At 47.8% G+C, this 24,538-nt stretch overlaps 1 protein-coding gene across 3 annotated transcripts in view; it reads right to left on the minus strand.

The window, feature by feature from the left end:
- The window catches only part of Slit3 (slit guidance ligand 3), a gene marked incomplete at its 5' end in the record, with an annotated part of 603,472 nt that overhangs the window by 92,727 nt on the left and 486,207 nt on the right, over nt 1–24,538 (minus strand). For all 3 annotated transcript variants that reach the window (XM_005376304.2, XM_013509153.1, XM_013509145.1), the window contains 4 exon segments: nt 59–209; nt 10,284–10,447; nt 11,685–11,828; nt 24,193–24,264. In XM_005376304.2, coding sequence (XP_005376361.1) covers nt 59–209; nt 10,284–10,447; nt 11,685–11,828; nt 24,193–24,264 — 531 coding nt within the window.

Here is a 24,538-nt window from a genome sequence, read left to right on the forward strand (position 1 = left end):
CAAGGTCCTTGGGTATGAGTACGGAGGAACAGGAAGCTCATGCAAAGGTAGGACTTACAGATCGGTGACATATTCTGGAAGATGGCTCGGGATGCGGGCCAGCTTCTGGTTAGAGCAATCCACAATGGTGCCCTCACAGCGGCACTTCTCGGGGCACACGAGGTCCATGAAGCACTCACTGCTGAACCTGCTGCGGTAGTCCTCGGAGCCTAGGCGGGGCCAAAGAGGGTGTCAGAGTCACTCGGGTTCCCTGGCTCAAGGCTTGAGGTTGCGGGTAGCGGGAGTGAGGAGACAAGGGCCAGGTGAGTCGGGGTCGTGTGTATAGTGGAGTCAAATGACAGACACAGCGGTGGCACCTTCATTATTTGGCCATCTTGTTTTTGCTGTCCCTGCCCTCTCCCCAGCCTCCTCCACTTTCCTTGTGGTCTTTGTCATCATCAGTTTCTGTCCTCAGGGAGCCAGGCTTAAGATCTGGGGCTCTTAATGCTTTTGTGGGTCACAGATCTCATTGAGGAACTGATAAAAATTATGGATGTTCTGCCCAAAGAAATGATCCGAGATACCTATGCATAAAATCCAGCTGGCACTTTTAGGGCAGCTACGTGCCCCATGATTCCTCTCATCCAAGGGCCCTCTAAATGTTCATGATAATCCAAATGGAAGAGATTTTGATAGTGATTTCATGGGAGTGTATTCCAGGGGTGGGAATAAGCTATGGGAAAAGGTCACAAGCTCAGCTGTCTTCCAGGCCTTGCAGATAATGGGGCGAAGGAAGCCAAGCATATAGCCATAAATGGCCACTGATGTCTCCCCTTGAAATCGGAAAGACGACAATGAGGTTATCTGGAGAATTGGAGCCCACAGTCTTAATACTTGGGAATTTCCCTCAGAGGTGCCCAATATTCCTTTTTTCCTTTGTTTTCCCTATGAGTGTCCCGGTATTTAAAAAATACTGGTAATGAATTCAAATTGGAAACACTGTCAAGCTAAGCAGATGCATCTGAGGGTCAGATTTGACCTCTGCCTGGGAGAGTAAGTTTTGTTTAACTATGGTGGAAGGCCATTTCCCATGAGCTAAAAGTTGGAGCTGAGATTTATCTTTTCCAAATTGCATTTCTGTCAAGGTCACACAGTAATGGTAAGGAGACCGGCAATCTGATGTCTCTGAGGTGCCCAGGGGAGCAGCCAAGCAGACCTCTGTGAGCCCATGAATTATGCTGGTGGTAATGGGGGCATTCTGGTCCTCCTATCAGACATGAGCTCATGGATGGGGCTGGATCATCTCTGTTCTCTCACCCTCACCCTTCACATTTTGTAAGCACACTGCCAGGCTCCAAACAAGTGCTGCATCTACATCTGTCCGGTGCACAAACTGGGTGCCGCTGGCAGCTGAGTGTCCTGTGTGTATTGATGGAGTGTTTTACAAAGCGTGGACATCACGGGTTTGCTGAGAGAGTGGGGGCATTGCCTTGGTGATCTTATGTGTATGAGCAGCAATGTGGGGCCCGAGGAACCCGCAGGATTTAGCAGGGGAGAGCGTGGGTTTGGCCAGGCTTTGCTAATTACTAGCTCAAGTCTCTCCACAGGCAAAATGGAATCAAGTAACTACTCTTTTATCACAAAGGTTGATGTGAAGATCAAAGACTAAGGAACTGGAGGGAGGGAAGTTAGCGTGGATGCTTGTGATTCTGCTGCTGTTCTCTCCTAGAACTTGGCAGAACATGTAGCATGTCAGAGACCACTAAAACATCAGCGGAGCTGATGGTAACAGCTGACACATACTGAGCGTGTGTCACGACCCAGGCGCTATTCTTTGAACTTCAAATGCGTGATTCCATTTAATTCCTGCAACACCCTGAGGTTCCAGCTCCATTTTGTAGATGAGGAAACTGAGGCATACTGGGTGCTAGGTAGGTGGTGGTGGGGCGAACCCAGGCAGGCTGCTGCCAGGGCCCATGGGGTTAACACTATGCTTTACTGCAAATGTGCTTTGTGACTTAAAAAAAATTCATCCCAGTGCCTCTAGGAATGATCATAAAGTCAGACACGGTGGAGGTGGATGGAACAGCATTTCTCCTCCAGTACACTATTGTGAGGGAGAAAGCGGATGTCTCCCTCTGTTTGGTTGTCTCTCTGCTCATATCATCTCCCTGTACTAACTGCTGATGGGGAATGCACTCGACAGTGTCTACTTAAAACAGAGCCAGCAGCAGCCTGGATGCATCCTCCGCTCCCTCTCAGTTCCCTCCCCATCCTCTCCTTCCATCTCCCCTTTAATCTCAGGCTTGCATGAACACAGTCCTTGCCCCTTATGCTCCCAGCTATTTGGTCCAGTGTATGAAGCAAACCCCTTGCCCTTGGATCGCCAGCATCAGTCCCACTGAGTAACTTTGACCTGGACCATTTTCCCAAGACACTTCAGCGTGCTGGGTCCTGGGAGAATTTCATTTTGCAAACCCTGCCAGATGACAGCTCACTCTTCTTGCTCCCTACCAGGGCACCCACATGGTGATGGTGTGAAGGGAGCATTTTGCACATGTGTGTGTATTTTTCTTTCAGAATGTGTCTATAATGGGGTCCTTGCAAAGCAGAGGAATGGTACTGCTCATCAAAGACAGAAAGACAGAAGGGCGCACAGTTTGCTCTTCAATACGATGAGCCTGAAGACACGCGCCGGCTGGGGACAGCCGCCTATTAAATGCATTTTCGTTTTAATCAAGGTGAGAGCAGTCTGTAGTTAGCGGGAATTGCTCTCAGTAGTATAGTTAGATTATAACTGGTGGACCTCTGCAATGGAGCCGCTGACCCATTTTAATGAAATGATTTTGCAATTAGATTCGATGGACTAATGTGTTCTTCGCACCATTTTTCCCCCTGCTGTTTTTGTTATTGCCCTGGTTTGCAATAACGAGGGGGTCGCATAGTGATATTTTATACGAGTGGGAGCCAGAAATGTTAATAACGGCATATGTATATAACCAAAGAAGTTCATTCCCCAATCTGAGCCAGCCTGAAATGCCACCTCCATCACTTCATATTTCATTACCGAAACTACCCAGGGTTTCTCGGAGCCATTTGTTATGCCTAATGCTCATAACTACCCAAAAGTATTTTTAACTTTTCCAGAGCTTTAAAAGTCAATTTCAATCTCAATGCATATTTGTCACTGCCAGAAATACTTAGCAGGAGAGAACCAACTGAAATAGGCCGCTGCTTCTCTTCTTTGGGGTGAGTTCAGACAGGAGAGATCTCTGAGGATTTGAAGAAGGGCCATAAAACTGAAGCCCAGCTGAAACGGGCCTGGAAAGAGCTGATGTCATCCGGCATTGAGCCTGCTCCTGCCCTGTAGCCCTCCTCCCTTTGCGCGGGCAGCTGAGAACAACGACACTTCGTACGTGATCACAGACAAGCTTTAATAGACGGGGTGGGGGTGAAGGGTAGAAATCCACAGCAACTCAGTTTTATTATAAATGCCTCTCTATAGTTACTTCCTGTGAGGAATACATGTGACATGTGAAAGGTCCGAGGTGGCGCAGGAGGAGGGCCAAAGCTCTCATTCTTTGGATGGACTTGGCTGAGTTGGGATCAGAGGCCAGCACCAGAACCAGGTTGTCTACATTTTAAGCAGTCTGCATTTTGTGTCCTCCATTGGGCAACTACTTCATATTTATCATTTTTTGATCAGTAGGGAGTTGCCAACTCATATGTCTAGACCTTTCTCCCTCTGCCCTCAATATTCCCAATGATGGGCGGGACGAGAGAAAGAAGGAAAAGAGCAGAAAGAGGAATCAGGTGGATTACGAAGGCCTACCCAGCTCATCAGCTTGAAAGGAAAGTGGTGTGGACCAGCAAAGGTCATAAGTGGTGAATGGAATCAAGAGAACTTTGCCAGGCGCATGGACACCCTCTCACCAGCCAGGCCAGCAACCACATAGCAGTGGCTAGAAGACACTATTTTAGCAGGAATTTGGCCTTCAGCTGGGCCAGGAGCTGTTTTAGTAATCTATCCCCATTGGAGTCTAGTATGAGAGCAGCCATCTGCCTCTCGGCAGAGGGTAATACCCACAGCAGTGGGTAGTCACAGCCTGCTGTTGCAGGGCAGGGGGGCTGATGGAAGGGCGCCATCATGGATCCATTCCCAAAGGCAGACCTGGCCCCTGGCATGCAGGGCAATGCCAAGGAATGCAGCACGTCCCCTTCTGTGAGAAAGGAAAGGGAGCTTCTCCAGGCTTGAGGATTTGCCCTGTACCCAATGAGAGCTTGCTATGTTCGCACAGCAGAGGAAGAGCCCCTTGAACAGTACCTTTTTTCTTTCTTACTCAAGTTATTTGTAAAAACAGACACAAGTTTGGAAGGGGCTAGTAAACATTTTTTTTTAACTACTCATCAACTCATGTCAAAGTTCATAAAATTTTCTAACTCAAGGCAATGGGAATGACCACAGCTGGGAAGGCTGAGTAGGACAGAGGTAAACCACAGCCAGTCTGGAGTGAGATGACCCTGGGCAGGCTAGTTAACCTCTCTGAGCCTCAATATCATCATCTATAAAATGGAATTTAGAGTGTTGTAAAAATTAAATAAAGCAATGACATAAAATGTTCCTGTGCCTAGCCTATCGTTAGCATTCAATGTATATTAAAAAAATTCAAAGGTAAATGAGACAATGTATTACCCATCCATGGTTAGGCCCCTCGCTCTGAGAGGTAACCTGAGAGAGAGGAGATAATGCCAGTCACACACCTTGATGGGAACCCAAAGTCCAGCTCCTAGTTTTAAATCAGAGCCACCTTAGCTCACTCATGGGATAAGACATAGACTCTAGAGCAGGAATCCAAAACACTATTTTGTGGTTATTCAAGGCCCAGGATGTATCAAGAAACAAGTAAGATAGGAGGCACTAAGATCTCTCTTCTTAAGGTCAGAGGAAGCAGGGTCTGCACGGCCCCCACCTTATGCTGAGTTAGCATCCAGTGAAGAGCCCAGCGCCTCTGGATTCACTGTGCCTGAAGGTCAAGGAAACAGACTTAACCTGAGGTCTGATGGGGGTCAGGGCCAAAGTATTCATGAGGAGTGGGGGTCAGGTTCAGAAGGAGACTTAGGTTAAGGTCAAAGTCTCAGACTCATGCCAGTCTCACCCACTGTCATGCTTACATGCATTTCCAATGCAGTGGATACAATAAGTTGGAGGTAAGGGTCACAAGCAGCATGGATTCCTGCTTGGGTTAGTTACCACTTGGGGAAATGACCCGGGGCTGGGATTCTCCCGTGAGACAACAGGGAATATGCCTTGGGGATACTTGTTCTCTTCAAATGGAAGATTTGAACCTAATTATTCCTCCTGGGTCCACACCCTGACTAGATTTGAGGGACCGAGGCATCTTTTGGGAGGGTGATATAGACAGATAGTAGCTTGGCCCCAGTGTGCTTCACCATCCCCATTTCACTCTGCCTGAAGCCCTCGAAACTCCCACCCTCCTGCCCTTTGTAAGTTGACATGGGGAGAGGTGGGTCTGGCAGGTGGTGGGCTGCGGTGCTCCAGAGCAGAGAAGTGTCCAGCGGTGGCGGCGGCTGTGGCGGGCCATGCTGCAGGAGAGCGCGGTGCTTTCCGCGGTGCTTGACAGAACCATGTTCCGTTTCCATCGTTCCACCACATGGTTAGATCAAGCACAAAGGAAAGCCCCGCGGCAACTGGTCAGAGTCAAGGTCAGGAAGCAGCGTCAGAGAGAGGACAGGAGCACTCAGAGGAAGCAGCGTGGAGAAGCGGAAGCCGTAGCAGGCCCCCACTGAGCGTGATTAGTACCCGGAGTGCAGTTCCACTGGAATGCTTCCAAAGACAGCCCCACCGCCCTTGTTCCCCGCCCCAGGGGAGACAAAAGAGGAAGGAGAGTAACAGGTGGGAAACCATCAGACTCCCATACGCAGGAGCATCAGGGCAGAATGCATCCTTCCCACGGGAAGTAAAGAATACGCAGATGTCTGTGTTACATCCTAGGCCTGAACTGAGCGCTGAACTCCATTCGACCACACCATTTGATCTAGTAAGACATCAAACTTAGCAATGCAACTTCTGCATGCTTTTTAGGGCCATTTGCAACTGCAGAGTGGTTCTGTCACAGGCCATTCCTCTATCCTCTTAAAAAAGAGACCACAATTCCCAGTGGGGTAGTGAAGACACAATGTTCTTCTTCAGGAGAGAACCCCCACATTTGACATTCCATAGCTCAGGAGTCTCCTCAGTGTCCTTTGGGGGTCCTAGAAACCCTCTGGCTGACGGACATTCATTCCAAACCATTTCAGGTTTAGTAGAGAAGGTGGGTGACACTTTTAAAAAAGGTTTCTGGTCACAGGGAAAGGGAGAGGAGCTGATGAGGGCTTTGGTTTGGTGCTGAGAACTCTATAGTCATTATGATCTGAGAACACTGACTGTCACAGAGGCGGTGGCTAGTGTGTGGCCAGTGACCCCTGATGAAGGGCCTCTTGTAGACTAAATAAGAAAAAGGGGTATGTCAACTGATTAGGGGAAGACACATACTCCGAGGGTCCTTTCTGATATCCCTGGCTGGGAATCATGGGGATGGGCAGGGTGACCGACTACCAGTGGTCCTAGACACCAAGGACCCAGGTGAGGATAGTCAGTCTTTATATCCCTATCTGTGACAGATCAGGGGACACTTTCATGCATCTGCTAACTTGGGTCTTCCTTCTACTTGGCAAAGGTGTAAAACTTGAAGTCAGCAGAGCCAGGGCCAGGGGATTTAGACCTTTGCACAGGACCTCTGGTAGGAAGGACAGGGTCACTACAGTGTTTTTTGGGGACTGGGTTATTCAATAAGATGTTGTCAGGATCTTGATAGTATGCAAGTGGTCTGCAGTGATGGGCCCACCCATGGTCAGGACTGGTCCCTCTACCTTCGTAAGCCTGTCCATCTTATAGACTAGTGCCAGAAACTGTAATCTGGACTCTACTTTAACACCCAGACTTGCAGGGGGCTGGGTACACTCTGGTTCTGAGATTCATCTTGGAGTTTTATCAGAGCCTCAGCTGCCTGAGCAGGGTAAATCCAACCATTTCATCCCTCTGAAGTTTTAAAATCTCCTTTTCCTTGTCTTTGGTTTCCTTCTCCAAAAGGACCCAGAGAGGCCTGGAAATAAACTATCAAGAAACTTCACAGTATGTCAGAAGTCCTAGGTTTCAGACTTTGCCCTGAAAATAATAACCTGTATCTTACATAGGACTTTTCTGTTGTGTGGACCTCAGTTGCTTTATCTCTAGAATGGACTGGATGGTCTCTGAGGTCTCTATGATATCTTGCCTTTGGCTACCTTTGGACACACAGCCCCTCCTTCTGAGCTTTTCTTTCTAGTTTTTCTTTTTCTGTAGTGCTGGGAAACGAACCTAGGACTTTGTGTGTGGCAGGCAAGCACACTACTACTAAGCCACACTCCCAGGCCCGTATTTTCATCATGAGAGTTTCTTCTCACATAAAGCAGGGGTGTGTGGTGGAAGACGGATAGGATCTTTCAACTACCAGGTGTTCTCTAGGGATGGGCCTGAGGTTCCAGGGAGCCAGATGGGGTCTGTGCAGTAGAACTTAATCTTATGGTCAGATTATCCAGATGGCAACATCCACCCTTAAACTGATCTCACTGCCTAGAGTGTGGATACAGCTCATAGAGGGGGGCAGAGCAAAGCAGCTGGGAAACCAGACGCCCTGCCTAAGGGTGGGGGGGCTCTATGTATCACAGGACCAGCCCTCAGACTGGCTCCTAATTACATCAGCTGTCTTTTCAAGGGGGTGCTTTTAGGGGCAAATAAAATGCGGAGTTATTATCTGTCAACTCTAGTACGTATCACCTCCCCGCTTCTTTCTTTGGGAGCTTCCTGGAAAGCCAGAGGTTTAAGCCTCTAGTTTCCTATCCCCTCAAGGCCAAGGCAGGTCTGGGTCCTGGTGTTTCTCAAAGCCAGCGCCCCTGGAGCTCAGCAGTAGCTCTCTCGACCTCCTCCCTGCAGCTCCATGACATAAAAGCATATAGAATGCCATATGTCAGACTCATTACAGCTCTAAACGCCTCTGCCTGTGTAGGAATAAGCTTTCTGCTTGGCATTGTTTTTTAAAAAATGATGTTTTAGACAAGGTCAATTCAAGAATCTTTCCTTCCTCCCTATTTGTTGCTTTTTTATGTGTAACCATTTCTATGCCACATAGGAAAAGAAGCCAGGACCCTGCAGGTGCAAAGGTGGATAGGTAGACGGTAGATAGGTAGGTAGTGGCAGAGCTCGAGTTAAAATTATGCTTTATTTTTCTACTTTCTAATTTAGGTACTTGTGCATCTACCACTCCTACCTTGCTGCTGCAAAACCAAGCCCACAGTTACTCCTAGGCCACTGCCAAGCTTGCGTTCTGCAGAAATGCCAGTCCTCAGACCCTGTGCTGACTGCTGCCCTGCCCTGCCATCCAGGGCCTTGACACCAGTCTGAGAGGTAAGATACAGGCAGGACACTCGCGAGCACCATGGTCAAGGTTGGTAGGTGGTGTCCTGTCTTTGCCTGACTCTTATTGCCCTCTTGGATTTTACTAACTGGCCAAGCTCATGAACTCAGCCCTGGGCAGAAGGAATAAGGCTGCTGCTGATCACGAGAAAAGAGCCTGAGAAGGGACCGGTGTTCCTCCAGTGACAGCTTGTGCTCAGAGATTTTCTTCCCAGAGATGCTGCTGGTCCCAGAAAGGAAGCTAAGAAAAACGTCCAGGAGATGGAGGTGGGCATGAGACTGGGCAGGAAACCAGTCAAGCAGCTGGGCGCCCTTCCTAAATGCTCCTTTCCAAATATGCCTTTTTTCCAAGGGGTTGTGAGGTACCTGAGTGTTAGGGTGCTGAGGAGCGAGTAGATCTGGGTTTTCTGGTCCTGCCCCAGCATTTGATGACTGTGACCTTGGGGTGCACTTTCACTTCTGAGCCCTAGGCTCCCTCTGCTGAGGAACAGAGATCTCTCCTGCTGACCTTGAAGGGTGATGGGAAGGGCAAGGCAAACTAGAAGCATTCAGCACGGTGCTCCTCATAGGTGAGAGATCACTGCAATAGTCAACACCACTACTCTGGGGAAGGCAAAGTGGTACCGATCCCTCAGAGTGCCACAAACTCCCTGTGGGCTAAGCCATCTTGAGGTATTTGTTTCTGCTAAAGTAATATAAAATAAAATGAAATAAAATAGCTAAAGATCATCATCCTGGAGACACTGACGAAAGAATCTGACCTAAGAATGTTGTGCAAAAGGCTGAAATCTGCCTACTGGTCCCGTCTGGAAGATCAGTGCCCATGCTGCCATGCCCCCAGGAAAGCTCACTCACAGAACACGCTCTCGGGCAGGGCAAGACGCTCTGCTCCTGCTGAGATCCAGATTGTGAGGGTTGGGTCTGGCCCATCTTAGCACCTTATGCTATTAATCTCTTACCATTGGGAGCACAATGCAGCTTGGTGATTTTTTTCCAGTAGAAAGCAACACCAATGATAGTAATTTGTAACTGCCTGCTCATCTAGCTATCAGTCAGGAAGAGCTCCCTCTCCTCATGAGATGGGCTGAGAATTTCCCTGCCATTTATCCCCATGTCTTTCCTGGATGCAGTGGGGAAGACGGTTTCTAGAGACAGCCTGGTCACAGGAGAACAAGGCTTTGCTTCTTTCCAGATTCTCAGCTGTCCTCTCTATCATCAGAGTGCAGCCATCTGGCCGGAGGAGACAGTGACGCTGGCTGTGAAACCTACAACACATTGTGGTCCCAGGGCTATATCCAAGTCTGTCTTTGAGGGGACTCAGATTACTACAGCGCCTGTAGCTTGGCCTGAGCTTCATTTATTTCTCTAGCTGCCATTTAGGGAACATGCTTTGGAAACAAAAAAATAAATCTTTGCCTCCTTTCAAGGGCATAGGTACAAAGACTGTCTGGTCTCCTAATTTCTGCCTAGCACCCAGGGTAAACTGCTACCTGGGTTTTGTCTTCCCATCCCCCATGCTTTGAGAGAGAAAGAGAGGAGAGAGAGAGAGGTGTGTGCATGTGTGTGTATGTGTGTGTGTGTGTGTGTGTGTGTGTGTGTGTGTGTGTGTTATTTTAAATCCATAAGGTAATTGGTTTTTCTGCAGGGCTAACTGAATTTCCCCAATTTAATTTGCAAAGATGCTCCCCAGGAGCCATTACGGCGCTCACTGTCCTCCAGATTGGATTACTGGCCTCTCGGGCTGCTGTTTTCTGAGTCAGAAAGTGGGGCCCAGCCCCTGTAACCTGATTACCTGAGCAGCGGAACTTCTTGCTCTTGATCTGGCTGATGCGCTTGTTGGCAAGCCTGCGTGGGCTGCTGCAGCGGGCCCCGCTTGTCTCGATGGGGTTGTCCTGGAGGTAGTCAGCCAGCCACTTCAAGTGGCAATCGCACACAAACGGGTTTTGGGCTAAGTGGCTGCAAGAGGGACAGGCTGTTAATTAGGAGTGACCCGAGGTGCCTCTTTCCTCCACCACCACCCTGCCTGGCGCTGGGCCCTGACAACCCGGTGTAGGGCTCCTTCCCTCATCGCCCCAAGAGGCCTGGAGGTGCACCTTTCAGACAGGACTCAAAGAGAGGGCCTACAGCTGGCTGGCTGCCAAAGACAGGCACAGATGCAGCCAGCATCTGGTCCAGGGAATCAGGCTCCCAGCTCTCCCTGCTCAGGGCAGGACCTACCATGATCATATCTCTACTCTCACCTGCACCAGTTCTGACGGGCAAAACAAGTCACGCGCTTTAGAGTTTACACTTAGGGTAAAATGCATTTTACTTCTCTAAGCTCAGTGACACCAGGCATATAAAGCAGCTGGCTCAGCAACTGGCATATGGTGGGTGTTCCATATATAGGAGTGGGTATTGTTGTTATTATCCTTATCCTGAGAGCGATGTGGGCCTTGTGTCTCTGGCTCAGTCAGAAAAACTCTGCAGAGCACTGAACACAGAGCTTGGCACGGGGTTTGCAATGCCTGTGCAGCAGCTGCCCCTGCTCTGTGCTGCTTCCTGTCCCTGGCTATCGGGGCAAAAGTACCGGTGACTTACAAGGTATCCAGGAAACTCCAGGCTCCTGGTCTGAGGTTTGGGTCTAAACTTGAGATGGTAGCCATCAAAAACATGGGTTAAGATCTCTACTTGGATGTCGTCTATTTTTTGCAGTACTTATACACATCTGCCATAGTGGGAGTGAGAAAATACCTCCCAAAGAGAAAGCTGAAGTGTTCCCAGGGTGCTTATCTCAGAGGCTTGGTTTTGCAGATGTGTCAACGTCCAGGAATAGGTTATTGGCAGAAACGCAGCCTGCTCAGAACACGGGAGTGGTACTGATTGTGCCTGGATTCAAATCCCACTTCTCACTAGCTGGGTGACCTTTAATAAGTTACTTTGTCTCTCTGTGCATTTCCTCACATATAAACTCACATATAAACTGGAGATAAAAACAGCACCAGACCTGGGGTCATGAAGGTTAAAAGTTTTAAAACAGGGCCAGTACTTGGTGTTGAGCCCCGCCTAAAAGCTCAGCATAGGTATGCTATGCTATTTTTATCAGTGCCTTCTTCCTGCACTCTGTCCTCTGGCAGGAGTGCAGTTTGCCTTCACCTGGGTGTTTGTGTGGCTGGGCACCTGGGGTCTCTGGCTGCCCAGGCAGCATACTCACAGCGTCTGGATGGACTGCAGAGGGGCAAAGAGCCCCTTGCTGATGGTCTGCAGCTTGTTGTCGTACAGGGAGAGCAAGTTGAGGTTCTGTAGGTCCTGGAAGGTGTTCACCCGCAAGCAGTTGATCTTGTTGGCATTGAGGAGGCTGCAAGCAGAAGGGAGGTGGGCGAGTCCGTCATCCTGGTAATTACCAGCCGCGCAAGGGCTGTGGCTGCAGAGCTGCCAGCGCTTTGCCTTGCAGCCTTGAGCTCCTGCTGCAGCGTGGAAGGAGAGAAGCTGCATTTCTGAGCCCACCCGAACTCTGAGCACCTCTGCGCTTCACAATGCTTGTCACCATGGACACTGTGCCGCACGCGCCTATCACCTGGAGCCTTCTGGAGCGCCCGCAGGCACTGAGGAGGACCCGACATGCCAGCCTGTGTGCTGCACTTTCTGCTTTAAGATTCAGAGCGTGCAGGAGCCAAAAAGAAAAAAGAAATCACTTGGCGCAGTTGTTTCAAAGCTTTAGTTGATTGACTAAGAGCAATCTTGATTTAGAGAACTCTTTTGGATCACTGATCTCATTGGCAATCTGATGAAAGTTATAGGTCATCCTCTCAGAGAAATTGTAGCCCTTGTCTAGGCGTGCATGCATACACAGGAATTCTCTGTTATACACTCTCTTACACACACCCACACACACACACATACACGCGTGTATGCACACATGCACAGAGGATGAGAAGAGCCTCGTGGGACTGGACCTCTGCCCTGTGCCCTGTGCTCATTTCACCCCCACTCACTACCCTCTGTTCTACCAGCTGCCATTTCATTCCTCAGATACACTCTGCACATCTCTGTCAGGGCCTTTGAACCCTCTCTTTGCCTTCTTTCAGCAAGGTCAGCTTCTCCTCCTCTGTGCAAATGTTGCATCTGCAGAGACGCCTCTTGTGATCACCTTGTGATCACCTCATCTCACTAGCACCCACCCCAGCCCCCAGTACCGCCTGTCATTGCTGCTATTTATTTCCTTCCTAAGACTCTTTTCAACTTGTGATTGAAGGATATTTGTTTTCTACCATTTGCCTCCTGCACAAGAATGTCAGCTCTGCGATGGCAGGGATGACATCTATCTATTTGTCCCTTTATTCTTGGTGCAGATTCTTTATTACGACATACCCAATTCCACATGCCACACGGAGGAGGGCTCCCTCCCCTAAGGTGGCACTGACCCCCCATCAGCTTTCCAATCCATACAGACCGGTTCTGCTGTGTTTTTAAGCCCTTCAGACCCTTCCCTGTCTCCTCTAAGAAGTGTCATAGGACATTACCGTTTAGCTGGTGTTGGTCCAGCAGATGCCATAAGGATCGTAGGAAAGTTTTCCAGAATGGAGCAGTCCAGCCAAGCAAATGTGGACGCTAAGAATTTTCTCTCTGATCCTAGACTGACTAGTGGTGCTCTTGAAACTAGAGTAAAATCATTTTCTAATTTTTTTGGGAATGAAATTGTGGGGGAGAGGGATGGACACTGAAGAGCAAAAATGTTGACTTCTGAAAACATTGGTTTTCAAGGCTGGCACAGAACTTCCCCGGTGGAGACTGACTTATGAGATCTGCAATGGGCTGCCCTGCCTCAGGAGTCTCTCGACGGCAGAACCCCGGAGCACCGCAGTTGGCAATGGTGGGCAATGGGTGCTAAAGCGTCATGCCACCTCTCCCTTGCTGTGGGCTCAATCCTCCCGGTGGTCCCCTGTGTGCAAGCAGCAGCTGTTGTCAGTGACAAGCGGAAGAAGAACTGCCTGTTTAATCTGGCTAATAATGGGCACGGTCCCTGGGGCCCACGCAGATGTCCTCCCGCCTCACACTGGAAAACCGCACACGTTGCTAGAATACTTTCTCTGTCTTCCAAAGTGCTTTCTTGACATCCTATTATTTTTGCAATAACCCGGGCAGATGGGCAGTGCTACCCTCACTAGTTACAGGTGAGGAAACGGAAGGGGAGCATTTGACGGGCTTGTTCAAGGTCACGCCTGTTTCCCGGGAGCAGGATGGAAGTAGTTATGATAATGTGGGTCTCTAGAGGGTTCAGTTTCTCCTTTATGAATCCTTATCTACCCCACCCATCTGTCTAGCCCTTTTGCGGCATTTCCCCCAAGAGTTTCTTGTGCTCTCTGTATTAAATTATAGTCAAGGTCATTCTACTTTGGGGGCATTTGAAGGAGGACGTTGCAGAGCAGAGACAGAGATAGAAGTCAGAAGACCCAACAGGGCCAAGCAAACAGGTCAAGAATGGGTTCTTCAAACATACAACGTTTTTGTTTTGTTTTTAAAAACAAGTAGTAAATGCTTTTCCCTAAATCTTGATATTCAGAGCGCTCTGAGTGCATCATCTTGCAGGAAAATGTTGCACTATTCATTAAAAAGACCTGCTCAGCTTATCTGATGGCCTGAGGACAACCCATTCTTTGGACCATATTTCAGTTCTACTTACTAAAACACAGCCTTTTCTGTGTGGTTTTTTTTTTTTTTTTGGTTGCTGTTTTTTTTCCGGTACCGGGAATTGAACTCACGACCTTGTGCTTGCCAGGCAGGCGCTGTGTCACTGAGCTAAATCCCCAGCCCCCTTTTCTGTGTTTTAAACAGTGGGATATTATATATAACACACACACACACCTCCCAGATTTCTGTTTTCTCTTGAGAAAAAAATTTTTTTTCCCAGAAGTGAGTGCACAGGAGGCAGTTATGGAGTGGCTGCCCCCTTTAGGTAGAACATAGGCTTTTTGGGGCCACATTTCTCACTAGTCCATACTGTGTATCCTTCACTAGTCTAGTTTACCTTCTTTGCCTGAACAGGAATTTAGATTTGAGAACTTGGCCCAGATTCATGAGCCCACTGCACTGCCCATTTTCTGGGGACAAGGCGGACAAGGAGGATGGCAAAGGATACTGGACAAGGAAGGGGGCCATGGGGACAGAAAAACGGCAAGGCTGACTCCCCTTGAAAATGCTGTCAAACTGAATGCTACCTCGGAAACCCTCTGCACCCCCCAGTCCTATCTGGGCCGCCTCTTCCCTTGCAGGTGTTTCTGTTTCCTGTTGTTTCTGGGGCTCCAGCATGGGATGTTACAAGGCTACAAAACCACCCGGGGTGGCAGAATTACTAGGCAAAGAGCACAAGGTACAGAGCTCAGGAAGTAGGGAGCAAGGGAACACAGAAGAGGGCACCGTCTCTTGGTCACTCACCTTCTCCCAGGCTGCTCAGCTTCCTAAGGCAAGATGCAGAGGTGTAGAGAGAGATAAAATTAAGCTGCTTATGGAGAATGAGATGCTGAGGACAGCCTCACTGATTCCCAGCATCAGCAAGATCTCACAGCTTGTCCCTTTTCCCCTCTCTATTTTGGGAGGAAGGATGTCAGCTACTCAGCTCAGTTGGGCTTCCACAAAAGGAGCCCTGAGCTATCGGGTCCATAGATGAGAGCTGGGAGGTGGGTTTTTTTGGTTTTGTTTTGTTTTTTATTTATTTATTTATTTATTTATTTGGTTTTTTGGTTTTTCTCCGGTACCGGGAACCGAACTCACAACCTTGCGCTTGCCAGGCAGGCGCTTTGCCGCTGAGCTAAATCCCCAGCCCCTTGTTTTGTTTTTTAAAGCAACATGCTACGAAGCAAATCGAACAGCTACAGGTTGAGTATCCCTTATCCGAAATGCTGGGCTGGGGATATAGCTCAGAGGCACAGCACCTGCCTGGTGAGCACAAGGTCCTAAGTTCAATTCCGGGTACCAAAACCAAAAGAAAACAAAATGCTTGGGACCACTAGTATTTGGGATTTCAGGTTTTTTCAGATTCTGGAATATTTTCATATACTGTGCAATGGGTGATCAAAATATACAGTGAATGTTTAAATTTAAAATAATTATTACAGTAAAAAAATTACCATTAATCCACCTCATAATACTCCCCTTTTCTTTGAACACACTTATCCCATTATTCTTGCCACTTTCTGAAGCAGTTCTGGAAGTTCTCTTTTGGGAGTGTCTTCAGGAAGTGTGATTTAAAATATGGACAATGGGCCAGGGATATAGCTCAGTTGTACAAGCACCTGCCTGGCAAGTGCAAGGTCCTTTGATTCCCGGTACAAAAAAAAAAAAAAAAAATTATGGTGAATGCTGCTGCCAAGTGATGTCCACTGGAAAGACCAGCTCAGGAAAACATTACAGTGTGCCCTCACCCACCTAATTCACTGGACCTGGCATTCTGCAACTTCTGACTCTTCCCGCAAATCAAAATGACCACAAAGGTAAATGCTTTGGATCAATTAAGGATGTGGAAGCAGCCATGACAGAGAAATTAGGAACACAAAAAGAGACTTCCAAGAGTACTTCAGAGTAGATAAACATGTTAGAAATGAAGGGGACCACTTTGAGGGTGCTTAGGCAATGCATCTTTTTACTGTAATGAATTGTTAAAAATTTAAATATTCACCACTTTTTCCAATCACACCTCATACGACACAAGATATTTGTGGATGGGACCCAAGTCTGAACATGACATTCATTTATGGCTCATATACCTTATACACATAGCCTGAAGACAGCTCTACACAACACTTGTAGTGCATCTACATTTTGATTATAACTTGCCACAGGAGGTCAGATGTGGAATTTTCCACTTGCGGTATCACATCAATGATCAAGAAGGTTCAGACTTTGGAGTGCTTCAGCTTTTTGGATTAGGGATGTTCAATTTGTATTTGAAATACGGCTTAGGAGTTTTTTTTAAGATTTTAACACAGGTCCCCCTCTTTGACTAGAGAGGCTAATTCTCCCTCTTTGGAGAACTTTAGGATGCATTGTCTGTCCTGGCTCTTTCCCTTTGAAGAGCAGTAGTGTAACTGCTATGTGAAATAACAGTCATTTCTAGAGGCCACATCTGTGCGTAGAGCCCTACGCCACGCATTTTCCAAAGCACTTTTCCTGAGCTGCTATACTGAACCCTCATGGCAGTGCTATGATAATCTTCACTTTTCTTATGAGGAAACTGAGAGTCACGTGGTGACAGACTCAGCAGTAAGTGAAACTGCAGCTGCTCTGATTTCAGAACTTATCTTTCATGCAGTATCTAAAATCATATATATTCCCTTTTCCACAGTCCCTGTATCTGGGGAGTGGCTGTTTCTTCCAGCCTTGTGATGTACCTGGGTGTGCTTCAGGTGGTACAAGGTACGGTTGGGTTGGGAAGACCCTGCTTGTGTCCCAGGAGTATGGAGGTGTGAGGAGTCGGGTTGACTCTTTGGAAGGAGTCTCAGGTAGGGATGTTTATCACACTGTCATTGGCACAAAGTGGCAAGCCCTTTACTGAGTGTCCTGCCTTCTCACAAAACAGGTACGTCTGGCTCTGTGCTCTCCTCACCCTGCATTTTTCTGTACTCTGGGACTGCCAGGAGATAACAAGGAGGGAGAGGAAATAGCGTCGCTCCCACGTGATGGAGTGTTCTGGCTTGCATCATTCTAGAGGCTATCTGGTATTCAAACTAAAAATTTTTATACCCCAGGTAGCTATCAGCCTGAGCTGTTGTTGGATCCAGTGAGTTGGATGGCTGGGGGCATATCTTGTTCACAACTATCTCTCCCGTTAGCAGAGCTGTCTGTCTTTAGGGGCCATCTACTACTGCAGACCCACCTCCCAATAGAGGTCATATAAATACCAAGAGAGGAACAGGCGAGGTGAACAGGTGATACACGCTAAACACCTCTGGGGCTAGGTACCGGCCAAATATCTGCGCCTTACAAACATAAATTCCTTGAATATAGCCCTATGCAGGAAATGCTATCCCCACTTGACAAATGATACTTCTGGAATTCACAGAGCTTTAATAACTTTGTATAGTGTTTCTCAGCCTGTATGTAAGTGGTAGGTTACCATCTATGCTATCTTAGCCCACGGACTTATTTCCTGACACTCAGCTCCATCCCTCCAAGACTTGGGGAGTCATGTAATGCTGTGGAAGGAAGTGGAGGCACTCTTTTTGTAGTTGCTTTCATCAACTCAGTGGTGATTTTACAATACCACAAAACAAGAAGAGCCATACTCCCCTCAGAGTAATTGAAGGGGAGCAGTGCATGGGAGAATGGGTGTATCTATATATCACCTCTAAATGTATTTCCACACATTAGTTCTGAGTTGTACTGCCTCCCGCTCTGCTCAGAGCACCTTCAGCTTCCACATATGTTCTGTGTCAAGAGGTATTAGCGCTCAGCCTGTTGACTCCCCAACACAGTGCTGCTGCGGAATGATAATCCCTTCCAGGAGCACTGCCTTCAGGAAAAGAAGGGCAGGAAACAGAAGTCACTGTGAGTGAACTTGAGCTGGGGGGGTGGAGCACCCTGAGCCCAGGCTAGGAAGCGCTCTCATGTCTCACATTCTGCTAGGGACTGGATTGTCCTGGCAGAAAAGGCTCAGGAATTGTCATCACTCATGGCATCTTGCAGCTTCTTTCATTCAGGTCCAGAGGATGGGAAGGTGGACCACGGGAGGATGAGGAGTCCACTCACATTTGTAAAAAGGGCCTAGCAAGACCAGTCTCCCTACAAAGGCCAGTAGGGCGGCAGACCACTGAGTCCCCATTTTTAGCCACTTTCCTTGTTCTTATCCCATCCTCAGTGATTCTCCTGGAGTCCAAGGCTTTTGCGGCTGGGTTTGGAAAACACAAACACCTGGAGCCAGGTTGATGATAAATTGCATTAAAATCACCTTGGCAACTCTAGCGATCCGCATGCTGATTCCGTGGCCCAGAGCTCTCATTCTGGATGGTATTTATGTCTTCCAGACTTGGCCACAGGGCTGTGGAAGACACCAACTTCGTTCCTCCTCCTAGTGTGTTTGTCTGAAAATGCCAAAAATGCATTCCAAACTCCAGAATACAAGGTCTTTTCAGAAAACTGGTACCAAAAAAGAGTTCAGAGGGTCTTTCCTGAAGGGGCAGAGCTCTTCCAGGAAAATTCTGGAGTAGATAAGAACATAATCCAAGTTCGTGTCAAGAGGGAAGCTTTGTGGACATCCTCTTCCTAAAACAAGTCTAGGAATCAGTTTCTGTCTCCTATACACTCAGATGGAGCTACATGGGGGAAGACAGACGATATTAACAGTCTTCGGGCATAGCTCTTTCTCCAGTTTCTCCAGTGGGAGAATAATTATTAAAGGATAGGCCATAACGGTCTTTGTTACTGAGGAAAAGTACTCTGTGTGCCCCTGGGGGTGTTTACCACCATTACATGTGGGCGTAAACACCAGCGAGGGGAGTTCTTCCGCGTTCCTAAGCTGCAGGATAGCCACTTACCCCTTCTTCATTAACATGCCTCCCCTCTCTTTTACTTCTCTAGAATTAACCCTCTGCCACGCTGAATTTCTTTACCCATTACATATAATAATAACCACTCTCTTGTCTTAGAACTTTGTTCTCCCCCTTCCCCTACTAAATATGGGTGATTTATTTTGACCTTCAGCAACTTACTAAGGCTAGATAGGGGCACCTTAGAGAAACACCTGGGGTTACAGTACGGAGGAAATCCGATCCTGACCAGTATCTTCTCTGGGCTGCAAATGGGTGCTTTGGGCCACATCATGCTGACCAACCACAAGACAAAACAGGAGGAGTCCTCTAAGTCCCATTCAGGGGCAGAAAAGACAACTTCCTCTTCTCCCCTGATCATGGCTGCACTGTTGTCATGGTGATTCTTGATGCCAAGGAAACAGAGCACATGGCGTCAAATGTAACTGGGTGGCCTGCCTGAAAAAACAAGACCTCCTCCATTCCAGAGACATGAAGAGGGCACAAAGATTAGAGACAAGCCAAGAGATTTTTTTGGAAGGAAGCAGAGGACAGCTGAGCTTGAGAGATCAGAGAGGGAGAACTATTATCTGGTTATTAAGAGATCAGAGGATATGGCCTATCATGGCTTGGCTTAGCCATTCCCTCCCACAAAGCTATTAGGGTGGTCACTTTCCTAATAGCATCCTTCTGGGTGATTAATGAGTCCTTCAAGAGGGGGAAAACCATTCACTCACTGACCAAGCTTAGGGCTTTCCAGGACTTAGGCATCCCCAGGGATTTCTGTAGGAAATGCCAGGTTCCTGAGAGAAAGAATCCCTTCGCTGAGAGCACACCCCCAAGTTATGCTGTTTCTGCTGCCAGGAAGGACTCTCATCATCCCACTCCAGCCCTGTCTTGCTCAGGAAACAGGAGGTCCTTGATCACCTATTACAACAATGTATTCAGAGCATACATTTGTGGGGGATAACAACGGAGCAGGGAAAGTTCCATGGAGGCAGCAGCTCACGATGTACACTGAGGCATAACAGAAGGAACTTATACATAGTCACTTTATGAGCATCTTCTCCCTGGCTTGGGCTAGTGAGGGATTCTTGTTCACTGTATTATAATACTAGCTCTACACATCTTCCCATGACTGGGTCTGAAGGAGTCTCTTGAAGGATGTGTTGTGGTTAAGGGTATAGACTCCTGAGCCAGGCAGCCCACCTTCCAGTCCTGGCTCAATTACTTATGTGCTGAGTGACCATGGCCATGTTACTTAACCCTTAGATTCCTGATCCATAAAATGGGCCTTTCAATATCTTCCCCTACACATTACTGTAAAGATAAACTGAGATGCTGCATATGAAACTGTTTAGTACAGGTCCTGGAGCCTACCAATGATGCAATAAATGTTAGCAGCCATGATTAGGAGCAGTAGTAAGTAGTTCATGGGAAACAGCTGGTGAGGGAAAGTGAGTTATATGGAGTGAAGTTTTGTTCAGTGCTCTGTAATTGGCATGTTGCTTGGCAAACTCTGAGAGCCTCAAATGGTTTTGTCTGCCTTCCAAGAAAATTGAACAACAGGTGTCTGGGTTGTCTTAACTTATTCCAGCCTGGAGACAGTCTGGTTTGGTTTAAAACCTCCTGCAGCAGGTTTAAAAGCTTCCACCTCAAATGGCCACCCTCCCTGCTTGAGTGACTTTCCCATGCATGTCCTATAATCCGTGAGTGCTAAATGAAGACTTAATTCCCAGGGGAAGCTGTAAGACATAGCTTGCAGCTGTCCATTGCAGGAGCCCTAGTGACGTGTTGACCGCTATTCCTGCTTTGGGAAAGGTGGGCTCTGAGCTACAAGGTAGGGATCAGAGAGGAGGTTCCTGGCTGCCCTGGAGATGGTCACCACCTCCACAGATGTCTCAGTAGCTCAGGAGCCTGGGTGGGGAGGGTGATGGAGGGAATGAGAAGGGTTTCTCACCTTGGGTTTTCAGATGCCTCCATCTGGGATATCTCAGTTCCAAACACATATTCTATTGTCCAAATGGGTGCTCAGCTCACTTCCTGACAACCTGTTTTAAGGTTGCTGACAGACTCTCTTGCATTCCCAAAGACAGGAAGTGTTGCTAGTAACAAAAAGCGAAAGTGTGTTTCTACAATGAGTGGCTCAAGGAACTGAACCTGTTCGGTATTGATTACAGGGAGATACTAGCTATTTTCAAACATGTGAAGGCAATAGCAGACCTGTCTGAGTTTCCCAGGAGCTAGGATGGATGTGTAGTATAAGAAAGAGCTCTCTAGCTTCTAACTGTGCAGTAAGGATTTATCACAGAAACCATCTGTGAATGAGTGACGAGTGACAGGAGGTGTTTGGTAGGGGGTGGAGGGTGGAAGTTCCTCCATCAGTTTGGTGAAGGGTGTGCTTGGAGTCCTGAGGTTCCTTTGAACTATAAGATCTTGGAACTGGAACTAAAGGAGGTAGCCCTTATGCGGCTCCAGGAGACAGGGTGTTATATTTAGGGGCATCCCCTGGGATCACTAAGGTGTGTCTTTGCAGATTCATTTGCTGTAGTGTCTGCGAAATTCTGGGGTGTCCTGTTGTGAGTGTTAGTCAGCCCAGAGGAAGGTGCCATGAGCGTTTCTGCCATATGGGGGTGGGCTGGATACATGAAGGGCGGGATGGCCAACTGCAATGTACTCATTTTGTAGCACTGCCACAAGTACCAGAAAGGAGATATCCAGGACCATACATGGGGCAGAGACAGCTGTGCTTTGTGATGGGCCGAGCATCTGACAGATGGAAAAGGAAGAAAAAACCAAACCTCTTATAGAAAGCCTCTCAGTCAAAGGAGAGGAAATTACCCAGACTACCAGGTTATTCTAATCAGAGATTTCTTATCAGAGCGTCTCCAGTCTAACAGGGAAAATCCAATCTATAGCCGGCTGAACACTAAATTAGATCTAATCAGGACCTGCTTTCCAACTGTTCACCAGCAGGTCAAAACCAATGATGGCTATTCAAGCCCGAGGTGATAGTTCTTCCTGGAAAGCAGCCTGCTTGAGCTGTGTCAACTCCTCGTCTGGACAGAGGGAGAGGCTTTGTCATTACCCCCAGCCAGTCAATTCCACCTGCTCAAACTAGTGCCGTTCACCTGGAGCTGCCTTCCTAGCCCAGACAGAGTCCTGCTGTTTTAGGAACTTTCTAGTGTCTCTCTGGAGTGGGAACACATTTCCTTTCTTTAGAAATATGCCCTTATAGAACCTTCGATGATACTGTTCATTGTGGTAGGCACTCTGATGCACATATGATGTCTCCTTAGTGTGTATAAGGACATTTTCCTTCCATACACAAACACACAAATGAGAAAAGGACATCCACACCAGCCTGGCAGGAGGCAACACCCTCAAATCTACCTCCACGTGGCTGCCTTTGTTATTCTTCTTCCAGGGGATTAATGGCTATAGTTAAGCAGCCTTGTGGTAGCAGTTATAACTTACAGTTTCTTTGCCAAGAGCAAAGAATACCATCTGTGAAACTCCCAGCTCCCTGTAGAGCCCTAGCCTGTCATTCTGAAACATAGCCTCAGAGGCTCACGGAGGGCTAAGACCTCTGTGTAAGAATATGCCCACACAGAGATGCATGGAACCAAACAGACACAGAGAAACCAAACAGACAGGGAGATGCAAAGGAAGAGAGATTTTCCTCTCTCTGCCTTTTATTTAGCTTTGCCAAATAAGTCTGACTATTGCTATGATGGATCTGCTGCCCAGAAACTTGCTGGGCATCTCATCCCAGCATGATTCACATTACTGTGTCATCCTAGAAGAATCTGTTCAGGGCTGAGTCTTAAAGGACGTGAGAAGGGTAGAGAGTAAAGATGGGAGGGCTGGAGGAAAAGTCCTAGTTTTTCAAGAAGAGTAGTGGGTGTCAACCGCATAGGGTGTGTGGCCCACTTCCTTCCCTCCCTCTTTGTTCCTGCATCTCCCACCCAAGATTCAGCTGGACTCCAGGCCCTGCAGACTCACACTGGGTTCTTCTTAATTGTGCATGAGAGTTAGAGAGGCCTCTTGTTTACTGCTGTGACTTGAATGTTAACTTTAAAATAGGAAGACAGCCCCGTCTGTGCTCAGATGCACACCTCTGCAAACATCTCCTAAATCACGAGATCACGGAGGTGCTACTCAACTTTCCACATCTATTTTGCTGTGTGATGGAGGGCGAGTCATTAGCTCTCTGAGACCTGCTCTAGTGGGGCCTTGATTCACGAACTTAATTCTTTTTTGCAATCAGAATTGTGGAAAGGATTAAGTTTGTGAGTCAAGGTACCACTGCATTCTCCACTGCTCACAGGATACTCAAGATCAATTTCTGATGCCAATAGGGAACTGTGATGGTCACAGAGGAGACATGCACATGTATGCACACATGTGCATGTACACATGTGCACATCCGCACACACACACACACGCACATATATACACACACACACAGTCCCACAACCACAGCACATCTACATTACCTAGTCACACACCAGCAGTGATTCTCCCCTCATATAAAATCTTAAAATATGGTATAAGCTAAGTTCTTTTCTTCCCATCTCCACATCAGAGTTCAGTTATCTTCAAACATTTAAGCTTGAAATGTCCAGAATGAAATAAATGCAAATAAATAATCTCAGTGTTTAAACTTTGAAGCAACAAATCTTCCTGTAAATTAAGCAAACACTTCCCCTCTCGGCCATATCTTGCCCAGATAGAGTTGCACCTGCGACTGATTATGCTCTTCTCTATAATCATTTCACCCCACCTCAATTTTTCTTCAAGGTCAGATTCCTAGCGGGAGCTCTGTTTTGGTGTTCATGTTAGAATTTAGCCTGTGAAGGTCTTAGTTCCCTAAATCTTAGCACACCTCTGCAAGATACTTCCCCTTGAAGGGTTCCACTTTTCCTCAACCCATGGTTAGTGATTCATGCCTGGGCCAGAGTTCTAAACTGTACCATGCAGGCATGTGCACATTGACCTCTGCCTCCCTCTGTCAATTCTCCAGTTCTCCACTCACTTAAAAGGGGCAAATGAGGGGAGAGACAGATAGCTCAGAAGTTTTTGCTTCCTTATGGTGCGCATGAAGTCAAAGAAGAACTCTCTAGAGCTTAGACGCATATTTTCACGTAAGAGCCTTCAAACAGTCCCAGAGATGCAAACAGTGACAAGGTGCCTACTCACAGCAGCTGCAGGGACACCAGCCCATCAAACAGTCCCTTGGCAATCTCGGTGATCTTGTTCCCATAGAGAACTCTGGAAGAGAGCAGATGACAGTAGTCACCATGATGTGAGGTCACCAGAACCCACTCATGGAAGAGGTCATCACCTCTGTCAGTACTGGGTGCACGATCTCGGGCCACCTCCTTCCTTGGCCTGCCTCATCCTTTCTCCTCATCGTGAGACAGAGTCAGGCAAGGGCAGCCCAGGGCTGGAGGGGCAGGCTGTCCCAGAGGAGAGAGAGATGGGCTCCATCCTGCTTCACTCCTGGGCAGCCCGGCCCAATACATCATCCACAACAGGAAGCAGC

The sequence above is a fragment of the Chinchilla lanigera genome, unplaced genomic scaffold, assembly GCF_000276665.1.
Source record: "Chinchilla lanigera isolate Chin_1 unplaced genomic scaffold, ChiLan1.0 scaffold00007, whole genome shotgun sequence".
NCBI classification, from domain to species: Eukaryota; Metazoa; Chordata; class Mammalia; order Rodentia; family Chinchillidae; genus Chinchilla; species Chinchilla lanigera.